The 22496-nt window shown below is 41.8% G+C and overlaps 1 protein-coding gene across 4 annotated transcripts in view; it reads left to right on the forward strand.

Moving 5' to 3' along the window:
- DIP2A (disco interacting protein 2 homolog A) overlaps nucleotides 1-22496 on the forward strand; it is a 110338-nt gene that overhangs the window by 16574 nt on the left and 71268 nt on the right. For all 4 annotated transcript variants that reach the window (XR_004442227.1, XM_033232699.1, XM_033232701.1 and 1 more), the window contains exons 2-3: nucleotides 12237-12308; nucleotides 17939-18058. Coding sequence is in view for 3 of the 4 variants with exons in the window: in XM_033232699.1 (XP_033088590.1) it covers nucleotides 12237-12308; nucleotides 17939-18058 (192 nt within the window). In the remaining variant the exon portion in view is untranslated. The remainder of the gene's footprint in view (nucleotides 1-12236; nucleotides 12309-17938; nucleotides 18059-22496) is intronic.

The raw sequence follows: 22496 nt of genomic DNA on the forward strand, positions 1-22496 counted from the left end.
AGGGATCTGCTTTGCACTGGTTTTCCAGAGTCTGCTAATGTATTCCCGTAGAAGGTACCACTGTTGTTTGGGGAAGTGGGCACTCAGAGAGCAGCCCTACGTGTGCCTCAACCAGAGACACTTCTCCACTTACCCTCCTCCTAAGAGTTTAGTTGAACAGAAGATGTGCAGCTGAAAGGTTGGAAAAACACTGAAGTGGATAATATCTAAGTTCTCCTTTCAGTTGCAAGGCTAGTCATCTAAGTTTTCTAATCATGAATGTTTAATAAGAATTATATCACCATTTGGCTGTAGCTCACCAAGTGATGTTTAAAAGCATTCTTCCATTAAATACCTGCTATTTAAAAATGTTTATTATCTATTTACACACAAACTTGTTAGCCAAGAGCTATATTTTTATGGAAGAGTCTTGTTGCCTTTCACTGACATTGTTGTCTACCTGTATGTCCTGAATGCATGTTTAGGGTCTTACTTCAGTTAAAAGGGATAATTTAAATAAGCTCATGAGTACTGTAGAAAATATGGCAGACGTTCATATTGAGCAAGTACTCTCTGGTCCTTGGAAAGTGCAGTATAGCCAGCCACAGGCTTCAGTTTGAAAGTCTTTTAAGAGTTAGAAACTTCTGAATGTGGATGACTGCTTCTTGTTTGATTTTTTCTAATTGCGAAATTTCAGACATACCAAAAACCTGTGTGAGTCGTGATATACATACCCATGTACCTGCCACCCAACTTTTAAAAAATGAAGATTTTGACACATTTGCTTCATTTTTTTTTTTTATACAAAGAACCATTATAGAGAGAGTTGACTCCCATTCACTCTCTAATTCCATTTGCCGTCTTCCCAACTTCTCTCCTGAATTTGGTATTTTATCATTTAATTGCATTTCCATATATCCTGAAACAATCGATAGTGTTTTTGCATATTTTAAAACTATGTAAATCATCTTTATAAATCCTTCTGAAACTTGCTTTTTACCTTAATATTATGTTTTTAAAAATATGATGATTATGTTAATACATGTAGCTCTAGCTCAGTCTAACTGCCATGTGGTATTATCTTATATGATTATACCATGTTGTAGTAATTTTTTTCTCCCAAGTGTATTTTTGAAAATAGAGGATGAGCAATCTACAGAGTTGGCGTCAGCATCACTCTACAGCCCGCTTGGAGAAGAGTGCCCGAGAAAGTGCTGGGCACTAGCCCAGAAGCACAGATAGAGACCAGCATGGGGAAGAGCTCAGGAAAAGGAGGGAAATGGAGACAGCCATCAGACAGGGTAGTAAGTGTAGGAGTCAAAGTGTGCTCAGTATTGGAGGAAGCAGATCCAGGGTGTTCAAGGCAGATTTGGGATAAATCTCACTAACATCTTCTAGTCATAGCATCACTCTTTTTTTTTTGGAGACAGAGTCTCACTCTCTTGCCCAGGCTGGAATGATGGAGTGGTACAATCGGCTCACTGCAACCTCTGCATCCTGGGTTCAAGTGATTCTCCTGCCTCAGCCTCCCCAGTAGCTGGGATTACAGGTGTATGCCACCACGCCTGGTTAATTTTTGTATTTTTTATTAGAGATGGGGTTTTACCACGTTGGCCACCATGGTCTCAAACTCCTGACCTCAAATGATCTGCCTGCCTTGGCCTCCGAAAGTGCTGGGATTACAGGCGCGAGCCACTGCACCCAGCTCATGGCATCACTCTTAATCTGGAAGTTGATGTGTCCTTGCTAGGCCATGGATATGTAAAAATGATCATTTAATTTCTCTGTGCATCTGTCTTCACGTTTTACAGTGGTCAGCTATGGGTCACTGCTCATTTTCTTGCCTCCTCCTTCTCTTCCCCTGTGTGGGCACCTCCAGTAGGACCTGTCTGATTGTTTGGGTAAATCGAGCAACACTGATTTAAGCTTACTCCTCCCATGGTAAGTCAAGGAAGCACGTGCCCTTTCTCCTAATAGAATAGCAAAACTAAAGATTTATATGTATATTTTTAGCCAGGCGTGGTGGCTCACTCCTGTAATCCCAGCACTTTGGGAGGCTGAGGCAGGCGAATCACCTGAGGTCAGGAGTTTGAGACCAGCCTGGCCAACGTGGTGAAACCTTGTCTCTACTAAAAATACAAAAATTAGCTGGGCGTGATGGCAGGTGCCTGTAATCCCAGCTACTTGGGAGGCTGAGACAGAATTGCTTGAACCCGGGAGGGGCAGGTTACAGTGAGCTGAGATTGAGCCACTGTACTCCAGCCTGAGTGACAAGGTGAGACTGTGCCTAAAAGAAAAAAGATTTATGTGTGTGTGTGTGTGTGTGTATATTTCTTTCTTTTTTTTTTTTGACTCAGAGTTTTGTCATGTCTCCCATGCTGGAGTACAGTGCCATGATCTCAGCTCACTGCAACCTCCGCTTCCCTGGTTCAAGTGATTCTCCTGCCTCAGCCTCCTGAGTAGCTGGAATTACAGACACGCACCACCACGCCCAGCTAATTTTTTTTCTTTTTAGTAGAAACGGGGTTTTGCTGTGTTGGCCAGGCTGGTCATGAACTCCTGACCTCAGGTGATTCACCTGCCTTGGCCTTCCAAAATGTTGGGATTACAGGCGTGAGCCACCACACCTGGCCATCTTTCACATTTAGATGCATAATTCACCTGGAATTTAATTTTATGCATGGGGTGAGGGAAGAGTGATTTCATTTCTATTGCAGTTGGGTAATTAGTTGACTCAGACCATTTGGAAGAGGCTGTCTTTCCCTTGCTGCTTTGGGCTGATTTCAGCTGTATTGTTGCACTATTCCACTTGTTTATCTTAGCACCTACTCCATTCTGTCTTCATATTTGGTAAAGTCTGCCCTTTTACTTTTATTTTGTTTTTCAAGTTTGATTTAGCTAATCTTGGCCCTTTGTGTTTGCCTTTATACTTTGGAATCAGCTTGTCAATTTCCATGCAAAAAACTTTCAAGAATTACTCAGGCTGACTCTTGTGATCCACTTGGAGAGAAATTACACTTGATAGTATTGAGTCTTCAGATTCATGAACGTAGTATATCCTTTCATTTCTTTAGGTCTTCTTTAATTTATCTCAGTAATGTTTTAATGTTTTTGGTTTCTGGGTAGTGGTCTTGCATACCTTTCATTAAATTTATTCCTGGATTTGAGATATAGTATTTTTCAGTTCTAGAATTTATGTTTTTTTTTTTTAATTCACAATCCTGCTTTTTAATTCCCTAAACATATTGATTATGGTTATTTTAAAGTTCCATTTTGTGTAGCTTTCTATTATTGTTTTTCATGGATTTTAGTCATAGCTTCTTGCTGCCATATGTGCCTAATTATCTCTGATCAAATGCCAGACATTGTCTATATAGTGATAATGTGTGACCACAAAGGGCTTACTTTTGCATCTGATAGGTAGATAGGTTGGGAGTACGTGCAATCCAAGATCACTTTAATCTACATATAGAGAAAGTGGTTTGAAACTGGCTCCAGTCCTTACGGGTTCTGCGCTATTTTTAGCTCATATGCAAGATATGGTCCTTCTAAGTCCCAACAAACAACCTGGGATGCTTTCCAGGGCACCTCCTCCTCGATGAGCTCTCTGAGTCTGTCAGAGTTCCACCCAGTTCAGCGGGCACCTCCTCCTCGATGAGCTCCTGGCTCTCTGAGTCTGTTAGAGTTCCACTCAATTCAGCTACTTGGTGATTACTTTTTGACTTGACCCTCAGTTCTTCACTTCTGTAATGTCTTTAGATTTACAGAAAAAGTTTAGTGCGATCTTTTTAGTTCCCATTGGAAGAGTTGGTCTGAGTGCTATAATTTTGTCAGTGCCATAAATGGAGTTCCTGTGTGTGTGTATGTATTCAGTTTAATGAACATATTTTTCATATTTTATTAAAAACTTCGAGATAAAAGAGTATTTACTAAACATTTTAAAAGTCTGCTTTTAATTACAAATGAATGAGACAATGGACATTCAAACACTACTGTGGAAGCATCTCTACACTCTTCAGTGTTGAGCATAATAATTTGTTTGTTATTATTGTTTTTTTAAGGTCTCATTCTGCTATTCAGGCTGGAGTGCAGTGGTGCTATCATAGCTCACTGCAGCCTCGAACTCCTGGGCTCAAGCAATCTTCCCACCTCAGCCTGCCTAGTAGCTAGGACTATAGGCATGTGCCACCACAGCCACCTAATTGTTTTTTTTTCTTTTTTTTGTAGAGACAGGGTTTGTGTTGCCCAAGGTGGCTTCTATCTCTTGGGCTCAAACAGTCTTCCCACCTTGGCCTCCCAAAGTGCTGGGATTACAGAGGTGAGCCACCATGCTTGGCTGCATAAGTAATTTAAATTGCAGTCAGATAGGTTCTGCTTTTGTGTATTAGATCTGCATATTTAAGACCCCTGTGTTTGGAAACTTTTAGACTTGAAAAGGGAAATCTCTACATGCTTATATTAAGTATAAGAATGACTGTTATCAGTGAATGGTGCACCATGCAAAATATTACTCTTCACAGATTTTCTTCACCTGTTGTTCTGTGTCACAAGCTTGGAGACTGCCTATATTTTTTGTGGCATCTGTCTTCAGTCTTTATTGTGGTCAGGTATCGTATGTTCTGTCTCATGCTGTTCTGTTCTCATGCTGCCAACGGAGACGTAAAACGAGACTCGGTAATTTATAAAGGAAAGAGGTTTAACAGACACACAGTTCCACATGCTGGGGAGGCTTCACAATCGTGGCGGAAGATGAAGAAAGCAAAGGGACATCCTACATGGTGGCAGGCAAGAGGGTATGTGCAGGGGAACTGCCCTTTTATAAAACCATCAGAGCTTGTGAGACTTACTCGCTATCCAGAGAACAGCATGGGGAAAAATGTGCCCCCTGATTCAGTTACCTCCCACTGGGTCCCTCCCACCTTCAACGTGGGGATTGTTTCAGTTCAAGGTGAGATTTGAGTGGGGAGGACACAGAGCCAGACCATATCAGGTATGGATCATCCCTCATTTTATTGTTTCCTCCTCCTCTGTGTGGGCACCTCCAGTAGGACCTGTCTAGTCCAGTGGCAGCTGGGGGCTTTCCCAGCTGCCATGGTGCAGAAACCTTGCTTTGGGATCCTGGGTAAGCTTGTGTGGCCCAAATTGGGACCTAGTGGACTCTGGACCCCTTCTTTGGCAGCAAAGCAAAGGCCAACACCTTTCCAAAGGAATAAACACTGGCAGCTGTGTCCAGCTCACTTGGGTCCAAGGTCTCTCGTGTGTATCTGATTTCTGGCTGGTGCCCATCTTGGAGGTGGTCAAAGTGACCTGACCAAGGGCAGACTGTACTGTACTGGATTGGAACCTGTGGGGCATTTGGGGCTCCCAGCCATTATGTCATGCCCTTTTGGGGTGCCTCTTCCTTAGCCACGCTTGGTCCATTGTGGAGTCACCCAGCTGCTAGCTGCCTGAAGTACTTCTTTGTCAGACTCTCCTTTCAGACTCTGGGAAGCTGATTTGCTTGAGCCCAGAAGTTCGAGGCTGCAGTGAGCTATGCTACCGTGCTCCGGCCTGGGTGGCAGAGCAAGACCCTGACTCTAAAACATAATGAAAAACCAAAAAAGAGAAAGAGCAGCACCATCATCCCCAAACACTCCTCATTTATCCCTCTGCAGTCTTCTGCTCTCCTAGCTTATCTGTTCCCTATCCTTGTGGGTGTATCTTTTCAGAAATGTCCTATAACTGGAATCAGACAGCACGTAACGTTTCGAGATTGGCTTCTTGATCTCCGCGTAATGTGTTTTGAAATTCATTCACATTTTTGCAGGTATCAGTAGTCTGCTCCTCTTTATTGCCGAGGAGTTTTCCATAGTATGGTTATGTCACAGTCTCTTTATCCATTCACTTGACATCTGGGTTGTTTCTAGTTTTTTGGTGATTAAGAATAAAGTGGCTATAAACAATTGTGTACAGGTTTTTATGTGAACACAAGTTTTTACTTCTCTAGGGTAGATAATCAAGTGGAATTGCTGGGTCATCTGGTGAGTGTTTGCTTTACTGTATGAAGAACTTCCGCGCTGTTTTCCAGAGTGGCTGTACCATTTTGCATTCCCACCAGCAATATATGGGTTTTTATTGCTTCACAGTCCTTGTCAGCACTTGACATTGTCAGTATTTTTAAAGCTTTAGCTGTTTGAATAGGCATATAGTGGTATCTCATTATGGTTTTGTGTTTCCTCACAGAAGGAAAATGATAACAGCAGAAATCAGTGAAACTGAAAACAGAAAAAACAATAGGAAAAAATCAGTGGGGCCGGGCGCAGTGGCTCACACCTGTAATCCCAGCACTTTGGGAGGCCGAGGGGGTTGGATCACTTGAGGTCAGGAATTCTAGACCAGCCTGGCTCACATGGTGAAACCTCATCTCTACTAAAAATACAAAAATGAGCCAGGCGTGGTGGCACACACCTGTAATCTCAGCTACTTGGGAGGCTGAGGCAGGAGAATCGCTTGAACCTGAGAGGTGGAAGTTGCGGTGAGCCAGTTGCGCCACTGCACTCCATCCTGTGTGACAGAGCAAGACTCCGTCTCAAAAAAACAAAAACAAAAAATAGTGGAACCAAAACCTGGTTCAGTTTGATAAACCTCTAACAAGACTGACAGTGAAAAAATACCAGTTACCAAAGACACAAATTACCAAAGTCAGGAATGAAAGAGGCCTATCTCTATGGGGTGCACAGACATTAAAGCATGATAAGGGAGTGCTGTGAACAACTGTATCCATATCTGGTCGTATGCCCTGTAGATGCTTCAGGCAACGATGGACCGCATATACGACAGTGGCCGCGTGAGATCACGATAAAGCTAAAAATTCTTACCACCTACTGACCTTGTAGCTATTGTAACACAACTCATTACTCACATGTTTGTGGTGATGCTGGTGTAAACAAACCTGTGCTGCCAATCTATTAAAAATCTAGTCCATATATTTATGTACTGTACATAATACTTGGTAATGATAACACATGAATGTTACTGGTTTTTGTGTTTACTGTACATTTTATTGTTGTTTTAGAGTATATTCCTATTATATTTTAAAAAGGTTAACTGCCAAACAGCCTCAGGCAGACCCTTCAGGAGTTATTTGAGAAGAAGGTTTTGTAATCATAGGAAGTGTCAGCTTCCATGCATGTTATTACCCTTGAAGACCTTCCAGTAGGTTAAGATGTGGAGGTGGAAAGCAGTGTTACTGATGACCTTAACCCACTGTAGGCCTAGGCTAATGTGTGTGTCTTAGTTTTTAACAAAAAAGTTTTAAAAGTAAGAAAAAAAAAGCCCCAAAACAACAACAACAAAAAAACCCACAAAACTTAAAAGAATACAGAAAAGCTTGTAAGCTGGGCATGATGACTCATTCCTGTAATCCCAACACTTTGGGAAGCCAAGATGGGAAGATTGCTTGAGACTGGGAGTTGGAGACCAGCCTAGACAGCATGACAAGACCCAGTCTCCACAAAAAATTTAAAAATTGGCTGGGTGTGGTAGAACAGCACCTGCAGTCCTGGCTACTCAGGAGGCTGATGTGGGAGGATCACTTGAGCCCAACAGTTCCAGGCTGTGGTGAGCTATGATTCTGCCACTATTCCAGCCTGTCTGTTCAGAGACACAGCAAGACCCTGTCTCTTAAAAAAAAAAAAAAAAAAAAAAGAGTAAGGATATAAAGAAAGAAAATATTTTTGTACAACTATGCAATGTGTTGGTGTCTCAAGCTGTGTTATTATAAAGGTTAAAACGTTTTTTAAAAGCTGCAGTAAGCTAAGGTTAATTTATTATTGAAGAAAGAAAATGTTTTTCTCTAAATGTAGTGTAGCCTAAGTGTACAGAGTATTAAGTCTACAGTCGTGTACAGTAATGTCTTCACAGTCACTCACCCCTCAGTGATTCACACAGAGCCACTTCCATTCCTGTAAGCCCAATTCATGGTAAATGCTCTATACAGGTGTATTATTTTTCATCTTTTATACCGTATTTTTACTGTACCTTTTCTGTGTTTATAAATATATATTTTGTTGTTGTTTTTGTTTTGTTTTTTGAGACAGAGTCTCACTCTGTGGCCCAGGCTGGAGTGCAGTTGCACGATCTCAGCTCACTGCAACCTCCACCTCCCGGGTTCAAGAGATTCTCCTGCCTCAGCTTCCCAAGTAGCTGGGACTACAGGTGCACGCTGCCACACCTGGCTAATTTTTTGTATTTTAGTAGAGATGGGGTTTCACCGTTTTGCCCAGGCTGGTCTTGAACTCCTGAGCTCAGGCAATCTGCCCTCCTCGGCCTCCCAAAGTGCTAGGATTGCAGGTGTGAGTCACCGTGCCTGGCCTAAATATTTTAAACACGTAAATACCATTGTGTCACAATTGGCTACAGCGTGTAGCACAATAACATACTGTACAGGTTTGTAGCCTAGGAGCAACAGGCTCTACCATATGGCGTCGATGCAGTCAGTTATACCATCTCGGTTTGTGTGTGTAGACTCAAATGATGTTTGTACAACAGTGAAATTGATTGACAATGCATTTCTCAGAATGTACTCCCATTGTTAAGTGACACTGACTACTTTCTCTCTCTCTCTCTCTCTCTCTTTCTCCTTCCTTCCTCTCTCTCTCTCTCTGTTTCTTTTCTTTCTTCAGAATCTCTCTCTGTTGTCCAGGTTGGAGCGCAGTGGCGTGATCTTGGCTCACTGCAACCTCTGCCTCCCAGGTTCAAGTGATTCTCCAGCCTCAGCCTCCTAAGTAGCTGGGACCACTGGCGCGTGCCACCATGCCCAGCTAATTTTTCTATTTTTAGTATAGACGGCATTTCACCATGTTGGCCAGGCTGGTCTTGAACTCCTGGCCTCAAGCGATCCGCCCACCTCAGCCTCCCAAAGTGCTGGGATTACAGGCGTGAGCCACCACGCCTGGCCTACACGACTGTTTTCAACATCTTAGATGAAAGGTACCAATTTCTTGAAAGCCACAACCCCCCAGAACTCATCAGTAATGAAGCCAAAACCTGAATAGTCCTGTAACTACTAAATAAATTAATTTCATAGTTTAAAACCTAGAAAATAAACCTGTAAAGCCATATGGTTTCACTGGCAAATTTTATGAGACATCTAAAAAAGAAAACAATTCTGCATAATCTCTTCCGTATATTTTAAAATGTATTACTTTGAAATAATTTTAGACTCGAAGTTGCAAAAATAATACATGGAATTCATCTAGTTACCCCCAGTAACATCTTATGTAGCATTACACGTTGTCAAAACCATCTTCCATACATTCTTAATTACAAAGGATTATGTGTCTAAAAATTTTAAAGAATAAAAGTATATGAAGTAAAAAATGAATCTGTCTCTCACCCTACCCAAAGACAAATCACTCCACAGGGGAAAATGCTATTAATAATTAGTTGTGCATCCCTCCTGGACATTTTCTGTGTATATACAAATATACACAACTACTAAGTAAATATACATGCTTAATTTTATTTGATCAGAATGGAATCATTCTGTATATATATTGTTTTCAAGCTGCTCTTCTTACCCAGTAGGATACCAAGAATCCATGTAAGTGATGTCTAACCCCAGGCCCCACAAATAACAGGATTTTATTTTATTTTTTAAGATTGATAGAATCCTGTAGTACAGATGTTTGGCAGCATATTTATTTCGTCTTGGTGACAGGCAATTAGATTGTTTTGCCTTATTTGCCATCACATATAGTGTGCACTACTCATCCTTGTTCCTGCGAACTGAAGGGGTAGTTGAGTGCTTTTGAGAATGGGTTTTTAGAAGTTGTGTTGCCACGTGAAGGACTTGGTGATATTAGTTCGGATTTGGCGTCTGTGGTCCTGAGGGAGATTCTTCTGCAGCAGTGGAGTTTAGCCAGAGCCACATTTCATACGTCTGTGATGCAGGTTAATTGCCTCTCCTATGCACATGCACATTTGAAAATTACTGCCTTCTGGCCGGGCGCGGTGGCTCAAGCCTGTAATCCCAGCACTTTGGGAGGCCGAGACGGGCGGATCACGAGGTCAGGAGATCGAGACCATCCTGGCTAATACGGTGAAACCCCGTCTCTACTAAAAAATACAAAAAACTAGCCGGGCGACGAGGCGGGCGCCTGTAGTCCCAGCTACTCGGGAGGCTGAGACAGGAGAATGGCGTGAACCGGGGAGGTGGAGCTTGCAGTGAGCTGAGAGCTGGCCACTGCACTCCAGCCTGGGCGGCAGAGCCAGACTCCATCTCAAAAAAAAAAAAAAAAAAAAAAAAGAAAATTACTGCCTTCTAAACCTTAAAAAGTTGTGTACAAGTTGAAACTTAATAAGTGAAATTGTACAGTTATATCCTGAAGCTGATGAGGATTGTCACTGCAGCACTGAGCATGTTGGTATGGGTGGTGGCTGGCTCTGGACCTGGGGGTGTCCAGTGATGGGGTGAGGGGGTGAACAAGGATGATGTACTTCCAAGGGGCACCCGGGTCAGTGCAGTAGATCAGATGTGCTCATTGCATTGAGGAAGGGTTGGTTTTAAAAATGGAAGGCTTAGGGAAGAAAACAGTCATTTATAATATAATGCCATTCAGGTCAATTAAAAATACACAGACACAAAGCAGCATGAGTTCTGCAGAATATATTCTAAAAGACGCTATAAAAAAGTTTCCAAAAGGCACTGTAAAAAAGTATAAGAAAATATGTCTAAAAGACCCTAAATGCAAAAAAAAAGTTGTCTGAAGGATTGGAACACAGTGGGGGCACAGGGAATAAATAAATGGAAGGACAGACAGATAAGCATAAGAGGCTTGGGAGGAGCCAAGTGAGCTCTTAAAGCAGAGGCTCTGTGCAGAGGGCAGGGCTTGGGCGCAGTGCAGGGTGAAGTAGGTGGGGAGGTTGTGGTAGACTCTGGACCAGAGCAGCTGTTTGGCCCACAGGCCATGGCTCAGGCTTTTCTTCTGTATGATGGCATATTAATGCCTACCCAGAGGCTTCCACTGAGGCTTAACTTAGATGTCACATATTCAACGGTGTCAATCTGTTCACACAACAAATCCTACAATAAAAAATTCATCTAAAGGAAATACTCGGTTGTGTACTCAATAAGCGACATCAGCCTGGAATTCATCTAACGGAAATTCTCGGTTGTGTAGTCAGTAAGCGACATCAGCCTGAAATTCATCTAATGGAAATACTCAGTTGTGTACTCGATAAGCAACATCAGCCTGTGTCGTCTGATTCGCGGCAGCCTTACTGCTTTGCTTGTTTGTTTTGAGAGAAGGAAGGTCTTACAAAACACTAAAAACACCACCATGTTCACCCAGAGGACAGGCTAATCATGAGAACTGTAATACATATTTCTGGTCTAAATAAAGTCTTCAAAGCATTACAGATCCACTGTTAGAACTTCCAGGTATGCGTAGGAACCCAAATACTGTGCTTAGGTTAAGAAGTGTTTCCATGATGGTGCGTTTCCTACCTCATTCCTAGGTGGTTTCATTTGTTTTCGGGCTATTTTTCATTATGATAATTTATTGGGACAGCCATCCTTTTTCCTCCTTTCTCAAAGACACCCCTTGGCCTGGGAGGACTTGTGTCCCGTGGGTCCCTTATTGCAATACTTGTGAAACTTGAACCTGCACAGGAATGACCGGAGGGTCTCGATAAAGTGCAGTTTTGGATTCTGTCAGTTGGGTGTGGCCTCAGAGTCTGCAATTTTGGCAAGCTCCCAGGGGATGGTGATCATAATTTTTAAAATTTGAAGTATTATTTCTACACAGTAAAATTCACCCTTACTTTTCTGTAATGGTACAGATTTTTGACAAGTGCATATACTCGTGTAACCACCACTACACTCCTGACGTGGAGCAGTTTCACCACCCTCCAAATTCCCTGGTCCTTTCCTCACTGCCAGACCCTGGCAACCACTATCTGTCTCTGATTCTATGGTTGTATCTTTTCCAGAATGTCATAAACATTGAGGATTCCGTATACAGCCTTTTGAGTCTGGCTTCTTTCACTCAGCAGCATGCGTGTGAGATCGATCCAAATTGCCGTGTGTATCAGTAGTTTGTTCCTTTCTTACTGCTGAGTGGTATTCCATTTTATGGGTCCATCATAGTTTATTTGTCCTACCACTTTGTGGAAGGACATTAGTGTTTCCAGTTTTTCAATCATGAATTAATTTTTAATTCTAAAATTTTGCAATTGTAGAAGAAATGTAATTCTTTTTTCCATTGTTGTTTTAGGTGACATCACTCAAAAAGGGTATGAAAAGAAAAGGGCAAAGCTGCTTGCACGTTATATACCGCTTATTCAAGGTAAGGTCAATACACTCAGATGTTACATAGCAATTATATTGTTTCATAAGACTTGATTTTTAACTTGTTTTTAGAGTTTAACATTTGTTAGCAATGTTAAACCAAGTTTAAACACTGGTATATGTTGATTATTGATGGAGACAGGGTCTCGCTGTGTTGCCCAGGCTGGTCTTGAAAAATATGCCTCTAATATTAAATAATAAAATCCAAAGGCATAGATTATAATTTAAAGCTCTGGCTTGATACAGATCTCAGATCTCATTCCCAAAGAGGATTTATTTTATTTTTATGATTATGAACAGCCTGGCACATTTCCTTACTGGGGCTAGAGCATCCATTGTAAAGATGTCAGTTTTTGCCACATTAGATTGATTTGTAGATTCAGTGCATTCATCATTTCAGTAGGGGTGTGTGTGTGTGTGTGTGTAACTTAACAAGTTAGTTCTGAGATGTATATCCAAGTCTAAAAGGTCAAGAGACCCAAAATATGCTCAAAAAAGAATGAGGCGAGAGGATTGGCCCAATAAGGATATGAAGAGTTACTATAAAGCCATTGTCACTAAGACAGAGTGGACAGCTCAGACAGATGCATACGTGCATGGACTTTGCACATGGAAATAGCGGGTGTGGCAGGCATGGTGCTGGCATAGTTCTTTGTCCATATATAAAGCGCATGACATTGGAGACAAAAATCGGTTCCAGATGTATTCGGCCTAATTTGAAAGATCTTTAAAGCCTTTAGAAAATCTTATAGGAAAATTGTCACCATCTCAAGATAGGATTTTTTGATGTCACTAAAGGTGCCAAAAAGCAGGAACCATAAAGGAAAGGATTGATTAATTGGACCACATTAAAATTAAGAACTTCTTTTTTTCAAACATCATCATAAAGAGATTGCAAAGACAAACTACAGAGTGTGAGAAGATAGTTGTAACACAAATAAGTAGTATCCAGAGGCCAGGCCAGGTGCGGTAGGTCACGCCTGTATTCCCAGCGCTTTGGGAGGCTGGGGCGGGGGGATCGTGAGGTCAGGAGTTCAAGACCAACCTGGCCAACATAGCGAAGCCCCGACTGTACTAAAAAATACAAAAATTAGCCGGGCATGGTGGCGCGTACCTGTAGTTCCAGCTACTCAGGAAGCTGAAGCAGGAGAATCGCTTGAACCTGGGAGGTGGAGGTTGCAGTGAGCCGGGATCATGCCACTGCACTCCAGCCTGGGAGACAGAGTGAGACTTCGTCTTAAAAAAAAAAAAAAAGAACTTGTGTCCAGAATGTACCAAGCAGTGCTGTCGAGTACAACTTCTTGCAGTAACGGACCTGTTCTCTAACTGCATTGTCCAGTATATGAAACACCAGCCGTGTATGATGATTGCACATAAGAGACAAGGTCTCACTCTGTTGCTCAGGCTGGGGCACAGTGGTGTGATCATAGCTCACTGCAGTCTCAAACTCCCGGGTTTAAGCAGTCCTCTCACTTCAGCCTCCTGAGTACATGGGATTACAGGTGTGCACCACCACGCCCAGCTTATTGATTGAGATGGGATCTTGCTATGTTGCCCAGGCTGGTCTTGAACTTCTGGCTTCAAGCGAGTTTTCTGCCTCAGCCTTCCAAAGTGCTGAGATTACAGGTGTGAGCCACCACACCTTCCCTTAATTTAATTAATTTAAACTTAATAGCCAGAAAGTCTCCCAACATGATAAGAAAAAGTCTAGTAGAAAAATGGATGAAGATTCAAATAGGTTATTTCATAAGAGAAAATCCAAATAACCAATGAGCAAATGGAAAGATGTGTAACCTCACTAGTAATCAGAGAAAGGTACACTGTAACCACAGCCAGCTATCCTGTTGGAGAGGATTCGATCGGTAGGATGCAGGCAGCTAGTATTACATAGTAAAGTTGAAGAGGTGCAGCAGTTCTTCAGGTACATATTTGCCCTAGAGAAACTCCTGTTTGTTTGTACCTTGTTCTCTTGTACAAAAATGTTCATTATATCTGTAAACTGCCAAGAACTCAAATACCCATCAACAGAATTCATACAGCGGAAAGCTAAAGACCCACATGCATCAGCAAGAATGAATCTTGTAAACATCATAGGGATGAAGGAAGGAATTACAAAGGCATATAGCCAGTACAAGCTTAAAAAAAGACGCCAAACCGAGCTGTTAATACTTAGGGACCTTGTGTAGTGAGTCCAGACAGAGAAGGAAATGGTTTTCACAGAAACCAGCACACCATTTCCTCATGGAAGTTAGATTGGAGAGGGTCACAGGGACGCCTTAAGGCACTGAGTGTTTTGTTTCGTAGCCTATGTGGTGGTTACATTGATTGTTTCTTAATAATATTCTTAAACTGTATACATGCTACATGCTTTATATTGCCTGTATTGGTATGATATATCTTATAACAGATCAACAACAAGAAGATTGACGAGGCTCTTTGTATGCTGATATTTATTCATCCAAAATAAAAACAAACTCAGAGTAAAACTGGGATTGAAGGAAACTATTAAAATATCTTTAAAGCCCATTTGTCCAAAATCACCAGCAATCATCAAACTAAACAATCAGATACTGTAGGCATTTCCCTTCCAAATGAGTAAACAGAAACGCTGGCCAGCCCCTTCTTATTACACATTATGTGGGTGGTCACAGCTGATGCAGTGAGACGGAAAACAAAGCAGAATAAATATTAGAGAACAAAAGATAATCATCTTTAAATATAGGTGATATTATTTTATACCTCAAAAACTCATGTGACTGGTCATGTAACTATTAGAATTAGGAAGTGATTTTGGTTTGATAGATATGAAGATAGAAGGCAAATATGCGACTTTTCTGTAGCAATATTTCTGTTTTCAAATATGAAACAATCTTACTCATAATGAAAACAAACTGTCAAATGCTTATTAATGCATTTAGTAAGAAAGAACCTATGTTAGGATCATAAAATCTATTTGAAAGAAATAACCAAGACCCTAATATGTGAAGAAACAGATCAGTTTCCTAACTGGAAAAACTTAATACACCCTATAAAACTGGCAGATCCTGAGTTAATGTGTGAACATAATGTAGTCCAGTCTGAATACCAGGCCTGAGGTTTTCCTAAACCTAGGATTGGAAATGACCCATTAGAAGGGGCAAAATTCTGAAAGTAGCCCATCAATTTTTGAAAAAGAACACTGGTGATAAAGGACTGGCATTTGAGATACTAAACCTGATGGTGTATGCTTTATAGTCACAACAGGAGGATGTCAGTGTGCAGAGTACACAACTCAGTCAGTGAAAAAGAAGAAGTCCGGAAGTGATTTGAGAGGATGTGAAGGAGGAAGGGTTAATAGCTGGTACTATCCTTCTGCAGGCAAGAACCCTCTTCCTCCTCCCCACCATTAGTGAACATAAACTTCAGAATAATTAAAGTTCTAAATATTTATTTAATGATAAAAACATACAATTCAGGAGACTATTTGAACACCCCTTTGAGTAGGAATTGTCTTCATAGGCAAGATAGGAGACCTGGAAGCTAGAAAGGAAAAGATGGACAGGTGTGACAGGCTCCCTAGAAATGAGAACATTTCAGAATGACTGAGCTGCTACTCGCCAGGCCACAGCTCTGTATGTGTACACAGTTCAGGGTGTCCTGGATTTTGGAACAAATCCAAAGGAGAAGAAATGTGGATAAGCAATACATATTAAATTGTGTTCAACCTCAGTGGTAGATATGGAAATGCAAATTAAAGGGCACCATTTTTCTCTTATCACATTGGCAAAATTCTAGAACTTTTTATAACATCTAGTGCTGACAGAGAGTGGGGAAATGGCACTTTCATACATTGCTTGTCAGAGCGTGAATTGCTATAACCTTTTTGGAAAGTTACCTCTTCATATCTGTTAAGTTAAAAATATATCTACTCCTTCATCCAGTAATTTCGCATTGGGTCTTGTATCTTTGTTAAATAAATGAATCTGTCTCAAAGAATAAAAGGACGCATATTTTGGAATACAAGTGTAAGGAAGTCCATTTGTGTATACATCACTTTACAGCATGCTTGTCTATCATCCATAAGGTGTGAGACTTGGTATTGTCCATTGTGAACTTTAAAGTTGTTTTATCCAGTCACAAAAAGCCAAAAGTCAGTAGGGCTCTGCTCAATATGGGTTTTGTACACACACACACACACACACGCACACGTGTATGTATGTGTGTTCACCTTTTGAAGGGCTAATAGCAATTTCTGTAGAGAGTGTTTCCATTCTCCACAGCACTGACCATCCCAAAATGTACATAGTACTTGAACAACATCAGCAGCATCTGTTCTGCTCACAAATGTGCAGTGCAGGCCCAGCTCAAATGTTACCTTGTCCCTGTCCACAGAGCCAGAGCTGGGTGCTCAAGTCCTGGGCCAACATCCTGTGAGGGCTCCTCAGTCACAGCTGTGGCTGTTGGGGTGGGGATACTCCTGCTGCCGAGCACCGGGCTCCCCAGCCCTGCCTGTGTCTCCCTCTGTCCTCATGTGGCCCCTCCACTGTGGGGCTTAACACTCTAGACTTGGTGTGTGGTGTTGCAGAGAGCTAGGAAGAGTTGTGTCGCCTTTCACCACCAGCCTTGGAGGTCACCCAGCATCACTTCTGCCACACTACGCTTGTTGGGGCAGTCACTGACCTGCCCAGGTTTGAGGCAGTGTGGACTCTGCCTCTTCAGGGAGTGGTTAGGGCTGGAGGAGCCAGTGGGACTGGAATTCCTGCTGGCCAATTTTATGAGACATTTTGAAACAAAGGCTAAAGCTAAACACATATTTTTGTTGAAGCACAGCTGCAGGTTTTGCTTTGTGCTGTTTGCAAATGTCAGCAAATTGGGTTCAAATGATACCAGGGATTTTGTTTAGTGACTTGAACAATTGTTCACCATTCCTTCACTCACGGTAATGTGTCTTGTGGCCAGGGGACCACTGCCCAGAGAGTGGAGGGCCTGGCGAAGGAGTGTGGAGCACAGTGTGCTCTTCATTTGTCCTGATTTAGAGGCAGAGCAAGTGGGCGGTGCAGCGAGGGCAGTTGGCCTGGCCTGAGCAGTTCCCAGCCTCTGAGCACTTTGTGCCCTGATGCTATCATTCTAATGCCCCTCTCGCTCTTGTTTTCTCTGCCTTTTCACTTTTTTCCTGTTTGTATCAGAGGGCTACTGGTGGACCCCAGTGATCTCTGGTGAGCTGTTTCTCACTCAGGGTTTACTGACACTATAGACCAATGCTGGGGACAAACAGCACAGGCCATTTCAGACTTAGAAACACAATTCTGAAGTGGGCTTTGGGAGGGCTTTCTACCACGGCTCCCACCCCTGATGTCAGCTGCCATGTGCTGTGCTGCCAAGGGTACAGGGCCAGCTGTTTGATCATCACCCTTCATGCAGATGGTGCATGAGAGGCAGGGTGGGGTGATGTGGGGAGAGGAGAACATGAAAGTGGATGTTGCCCTTAACCCACAGCATTCATGCGTCTATCACTGACTTCCAGATTAAAGGCTCTTTGATAGAGTGTATGCAACAGATGAGAAATGTAAGCTGTTTTCAATGGATTTTTTTCATAATTGGAAAAGCAAATTGTTCACACAAGGTATTCCCATAAAATTGTGTTTTCAGGAATAGACCCATCTCTACAAGCAGAGAATAGAATTCCTGGGCCCTCACAAACCACGGCGGCTGCACCCAAGCAGCAGAAGTCTCGGCCCACCACCTCGAGGGATGAGCGCTTCCGGTCAGGTAGGGTCACAGCTCAGGCAGTGGGGAAAGGGGGCAGGCCTGGAGCCCTGGGACTCTCGCCATGAAGTCTTTCAGTTATTTGTTCTTTGCCACAATATCTGCCAAAGAAATTCTTTTCACATAAGCGGTAACGTACATCATCATATTTTTTTCAAGAAAAATATTTAACCTTCACGTAACCACGGTCTGTTTTAATGTATGGTGTAGCTTTAGTGGCACTTTCTCAGGGGATGGCTGCAGAACTCTCTAGAGAAGTCTTCTCTCTCTTACTAGAATAATTTCTTTTAAACTTTTGTATGCTTTTTACTTTGAAATTGATACTAATAATTTTTGTGCTTTACGAATCCGCTTTACCGCTAGGTGTAGGTGTTTTAGTGTTTTTTTAATTTTGGAGATTTCCTTCCAATTAAATTTATGCCACTCTGTTTGGCAGTGCTTTTATGAATATTTAAATTTGTCTCTGATATTTTACTGGAATTAACAGAATAGCCATTGAAAAAAATTCACGTTTTTCTATTATAGTTTATGTATTAATAACTTGAGCACGTTACCTATTTAATATTTTCACCACTGTGTGATTGTATATTTTCTTCATATTTAAGCTCTTTTGATAGCCCTTTTTCAGAAAAAATTTTAATAGGGATAATTGTCGTTTTAAGAATACTGAAAACGAAGATTAATATTTTAAATGTTTTTTCAACAGGGAGTATAAATAAATAGTCTAAGAAATATTTGACCAGATAATGTCTTACCAATTTGATATACATTTATAAAAAAACTTCATCATGTGGCAAACAACTTCTTCTCTGATTATGTAAATAATACATGCTTAGTGTTAAATATATAAAAAAAGTACCAAATTTAAGGACAAAGGTAAAAATCACCTGATACCTCTGAATCCTGAGATGGCTGCCCTCAGCATTTCACGGAGCACTGTTGTCCTCATGCCTGGATGCAGATGCATGCACACATGTGTGCCTTCCATGAGACTGGTCCTAGGAAACGTCTCCTCCCCTCTGTCCCTCCGAATTTTCTACATGTCCCGGCTTTTCTCCCCAACCCTGTTCCTGCTCATGGAAGTGATGTTAATAAACTGGTTTCTGCCCTAGTGAAGTTTATACTAGGTATATTCTTTGTCTTTTTTTTTTTTGAGACAGAGTCTCACTCTGTCTCCCAGGCTGGAGTGCAGTGGCCAGATCTCAGCTCACTGCAAGCTCCACCTCCCGGATTGACGCCATTCTCCTGCCTCAGCCTCCCGAGTAGCTGGGACTACAGGCACCCGCCATCTCGTCCGGCTAGTTTTTTGTATTTTTTAGTAGAGACGAGGTTTCACCGTGTTCGCCAGGATGGTCTCGATCTCCTGACCTCGTGATCCGCCCGCCTCGGCCTCCCAAAGTGCTGGGATTACAGGCTTGAGCCACTGCGCCCGGCCAATTCTTTGTCTTTTGAATACAGGTCTTTTATCATAAATAGGATTTGCCAATATTTTCTCTCAGGCTGTGATTTATCTTTGTGTTTCTTTAAAGTATCTTTTGAAGAGCAGAAGTTTTTAATCTTGATGAAGTCCAAGTTATTTTTTTAAAAATGGATAGTGCTTTTGTTCTTGTGTTTAAGAAATCTTTCCCTAACCCAAGATTACAAAGATTCTCTCTTGTGTTTTCTTGTACAAGTTTTATAGTTTTAGGTTTTTTAGTGCTATTTTAGTGCCTTTAAGTTTGTGATTTTTTTTTTTTAGTTAATTTTAGTGTAAGTACAAGCTATGGATCATAGTTTATTTTTTTGCATGGAGATACTCAACTGTTCCTGGACCATTCCTTAAGTCTATGCTTTCTCCAGTGAATTCCCTTTGCACTTTTTTCTAAAAGCAGTTACACGTAAATGCATGCATCTATTTCTGGACTGTCTGTTCTGTTCTAGTGATCTCTTCATCTGTCTTTATGGCAAAACAGTGTTCTCTTGATGATCGTACCTTAATAGTAAATGTTAAAATCAGTAGTGTTAGTCCTTCAACTTTGTTTCTTATCTGTGTTCTGTTGTAGCTAATGCGTCTTTTTTTCTTCTTGCACTTTTAAGATTTTTCTCTTCATCACTATTCTGTGGACTCGATTATATCCTCTCTGAAATTCCTATATTGAAGCCCTAGCCCCAGTGGGATGCTGTTTGGAGTTTGATCCTTTGGGAGGTAATCAGGGTTAGATGAGACCATGAGAGTGGGGCCCTCACAGTGGGATTGGTGCCCGTATAAGAAGAGGCATTGGCCAGGCGCAGTAGTTCACACCTGTAATCCCAGCACTTTGGGAGGCTGAAGCAGGGGGAGGCCAGCCTGGCCAACATAGCAGAACCCCATCTCCACTAAAAATACACAAATTAGCCAGTTGTGATGGCACACGCTGGTAGTCCCAGGTGCTCTGGAGACTGAGGCATGAGAATCGCTTGAACTGGGAGGTGGAGGTTGCAGTGAGCCCGTATTGCCACACTGCATTCCAGCCTGAATGAGACTGTCTTTTTTTTTTTTTTTTTTTTTTTGAGACGGAGTCTGGCTCTGCCGCCCAGGCTGGAGTGCAGTGGCCGGATCTCAGCTCACTGCAAGCCCCGCCTCCTGGGTTTATGCCATTCTCCTGCCTCAGTCTCCCAAGTAGCTGGGACTACAGGCGCCCGCCACGTCACCCAGCTAGTTTTTTGTATTTTTTAGTAGAGACGGGGTTTCACCATGTTAGCCAGGATGGTCTCGATCTCCTGACCTCGTGATCCGCCCGTCTCGGCCTCCCAAAGTGCTGGGATTACAGGCTTGAGCCACCGCGCCCGGCCGAGACTGTCTTAAAAACAAAAAAAAAAATAAAAGAAGAGGCACTAGAGCTTGCTGGCCCCCGCCCTGCCCCATCACCCTATGAGTAGAATGGTTAGAAGGCAGAGGTCTGTAAGCCTGGAAGAGAGCCCTCACCAGACACCAACCATGAGGCACCTTGATCTCAGACATCCAGTCTCCAGTAAGAAAATAAATTTGTGTTGTTTAAGCCACTTAGTTTATGCTGTTTTGTTATGGCAGCTGAACAGACTAAGACGCTGGTATTGAGAGATTTGATTATTATGCGCGTTAGCTGGTTTTGTTATACTTGGGGTTTGTTGAGTATTTTTGGATCTGTTGTTATACCCTATCATGTTGATGTTATCTATATTTTTAGTTCTAGGTAGTTTTTAATCTATACTTATTTTCCTTGTTTTCTAAGACAGCAATAATGTTTAAAGCAGGGGAATCATAGTAACGTCCAAATCCGTCACAAAAGTCGCAGTTTGTTTCTTGCTCTGTTTTTGTGAGCGCCTTTTTCCATGAGTGTTTTCAGTTAAGTCCTTGTGTGGAAATGCTTTTCAAACCTTGTATGTCTGATAATATTTTTATTAAATCTTCGTGTTTAAATGATAATTTGGCTAGATATAAAATTACAGGTTTAACACTTTTTTCTTCAAAACTGTTGCTTTTTGGTGCCTGGTGATCCTACTAAGTACTGTCAATCTGTTTCTTGAGCTTTCAAGGTGATTTACTCTTTTTCTCTGGAAGCTTTTAGAATTGTTCTATGCCTTTGATATCCGTCAGTTTCCTTTATCGTATGTATAGGTGTGAATTCTTCACCTTTCCTGAGTAGGAAAAGGTTTAACCTGGCCCTACAAGCCATTTAAATGTGAGATTTTTAAATGTTTTCAGACATTTGTTGGGGAAAATTGAAGCATCTACAAAACTGGCCATCTTTGTATAATAGCTCCCCTGGACCCATAGTCGAGCTCCAGAAATTCTCCGCCATCCATGCCCTGGCTTGGTTCATCTATACTCTACCTGCTTCCTCCCTTCCCTTATGGTTTCAAAGCAAATCTCAGATATGTTATTTCATCTAGATGTCATAATATTCTTGAACTTTGTCATTTTGATGTCGTAATAGTCTTGTTCTCTGTATCTGAAAAGATTGTATTTCTAAAAAAGAATGCCATTATCACAAAGTAATTAACAATAAATACTTCCTTAATATCAAATATTCGGCCAATGTTCATATGGCTTCTAAAGAACAAGTTTATTTGGACCCAGGATCCAAATAAGAGCTGACATTGCAGTTGGTTGGTAAGTGTTTTCAGCCTCTATGAACCTTAGCTTGTAGGAGAAGCTGAGCTGTGTTTGTCTGATGGTTCCTCTTGGTGTCTCTGACATGCTTTTTAGCTCACTAGGTTTGATGAAAGTCAGGTTACAAGGTTCAGCTGTTGACAAGACTCATGGGCGGCCCTGTGTTCCTCCACCAAGAGGCCTGTTGGGCCTGAGTCTTGCTCTTCGCTGTGGCGCTTGGAAGCCCGTGATTTTCTCAGTTCTTAGATTGATGATTTCCATTGGGCTGCAAAATGGTGAAATTTAGATTCTGACATTCCTTCTTCATTCAAATGCCAGAACATTTCCATA

This window comes from Trachypithecus francoisi, unplaced genomic scaffold, assembly GCF_009764315.1.
Source record: "Trachypithecus francoisi isolate TF-2019V2 unplaced genomic scaffold, Tfra_2.0 Lachesis_group14, whole genome shotgun sequence".
Classification (NCBI taxonomy): Eukaryota; Metazoa; Chordata; class Mammalia; order Primates; family Cercopithecidae; genus Trachypithecus; species Trachypithecus francoisi.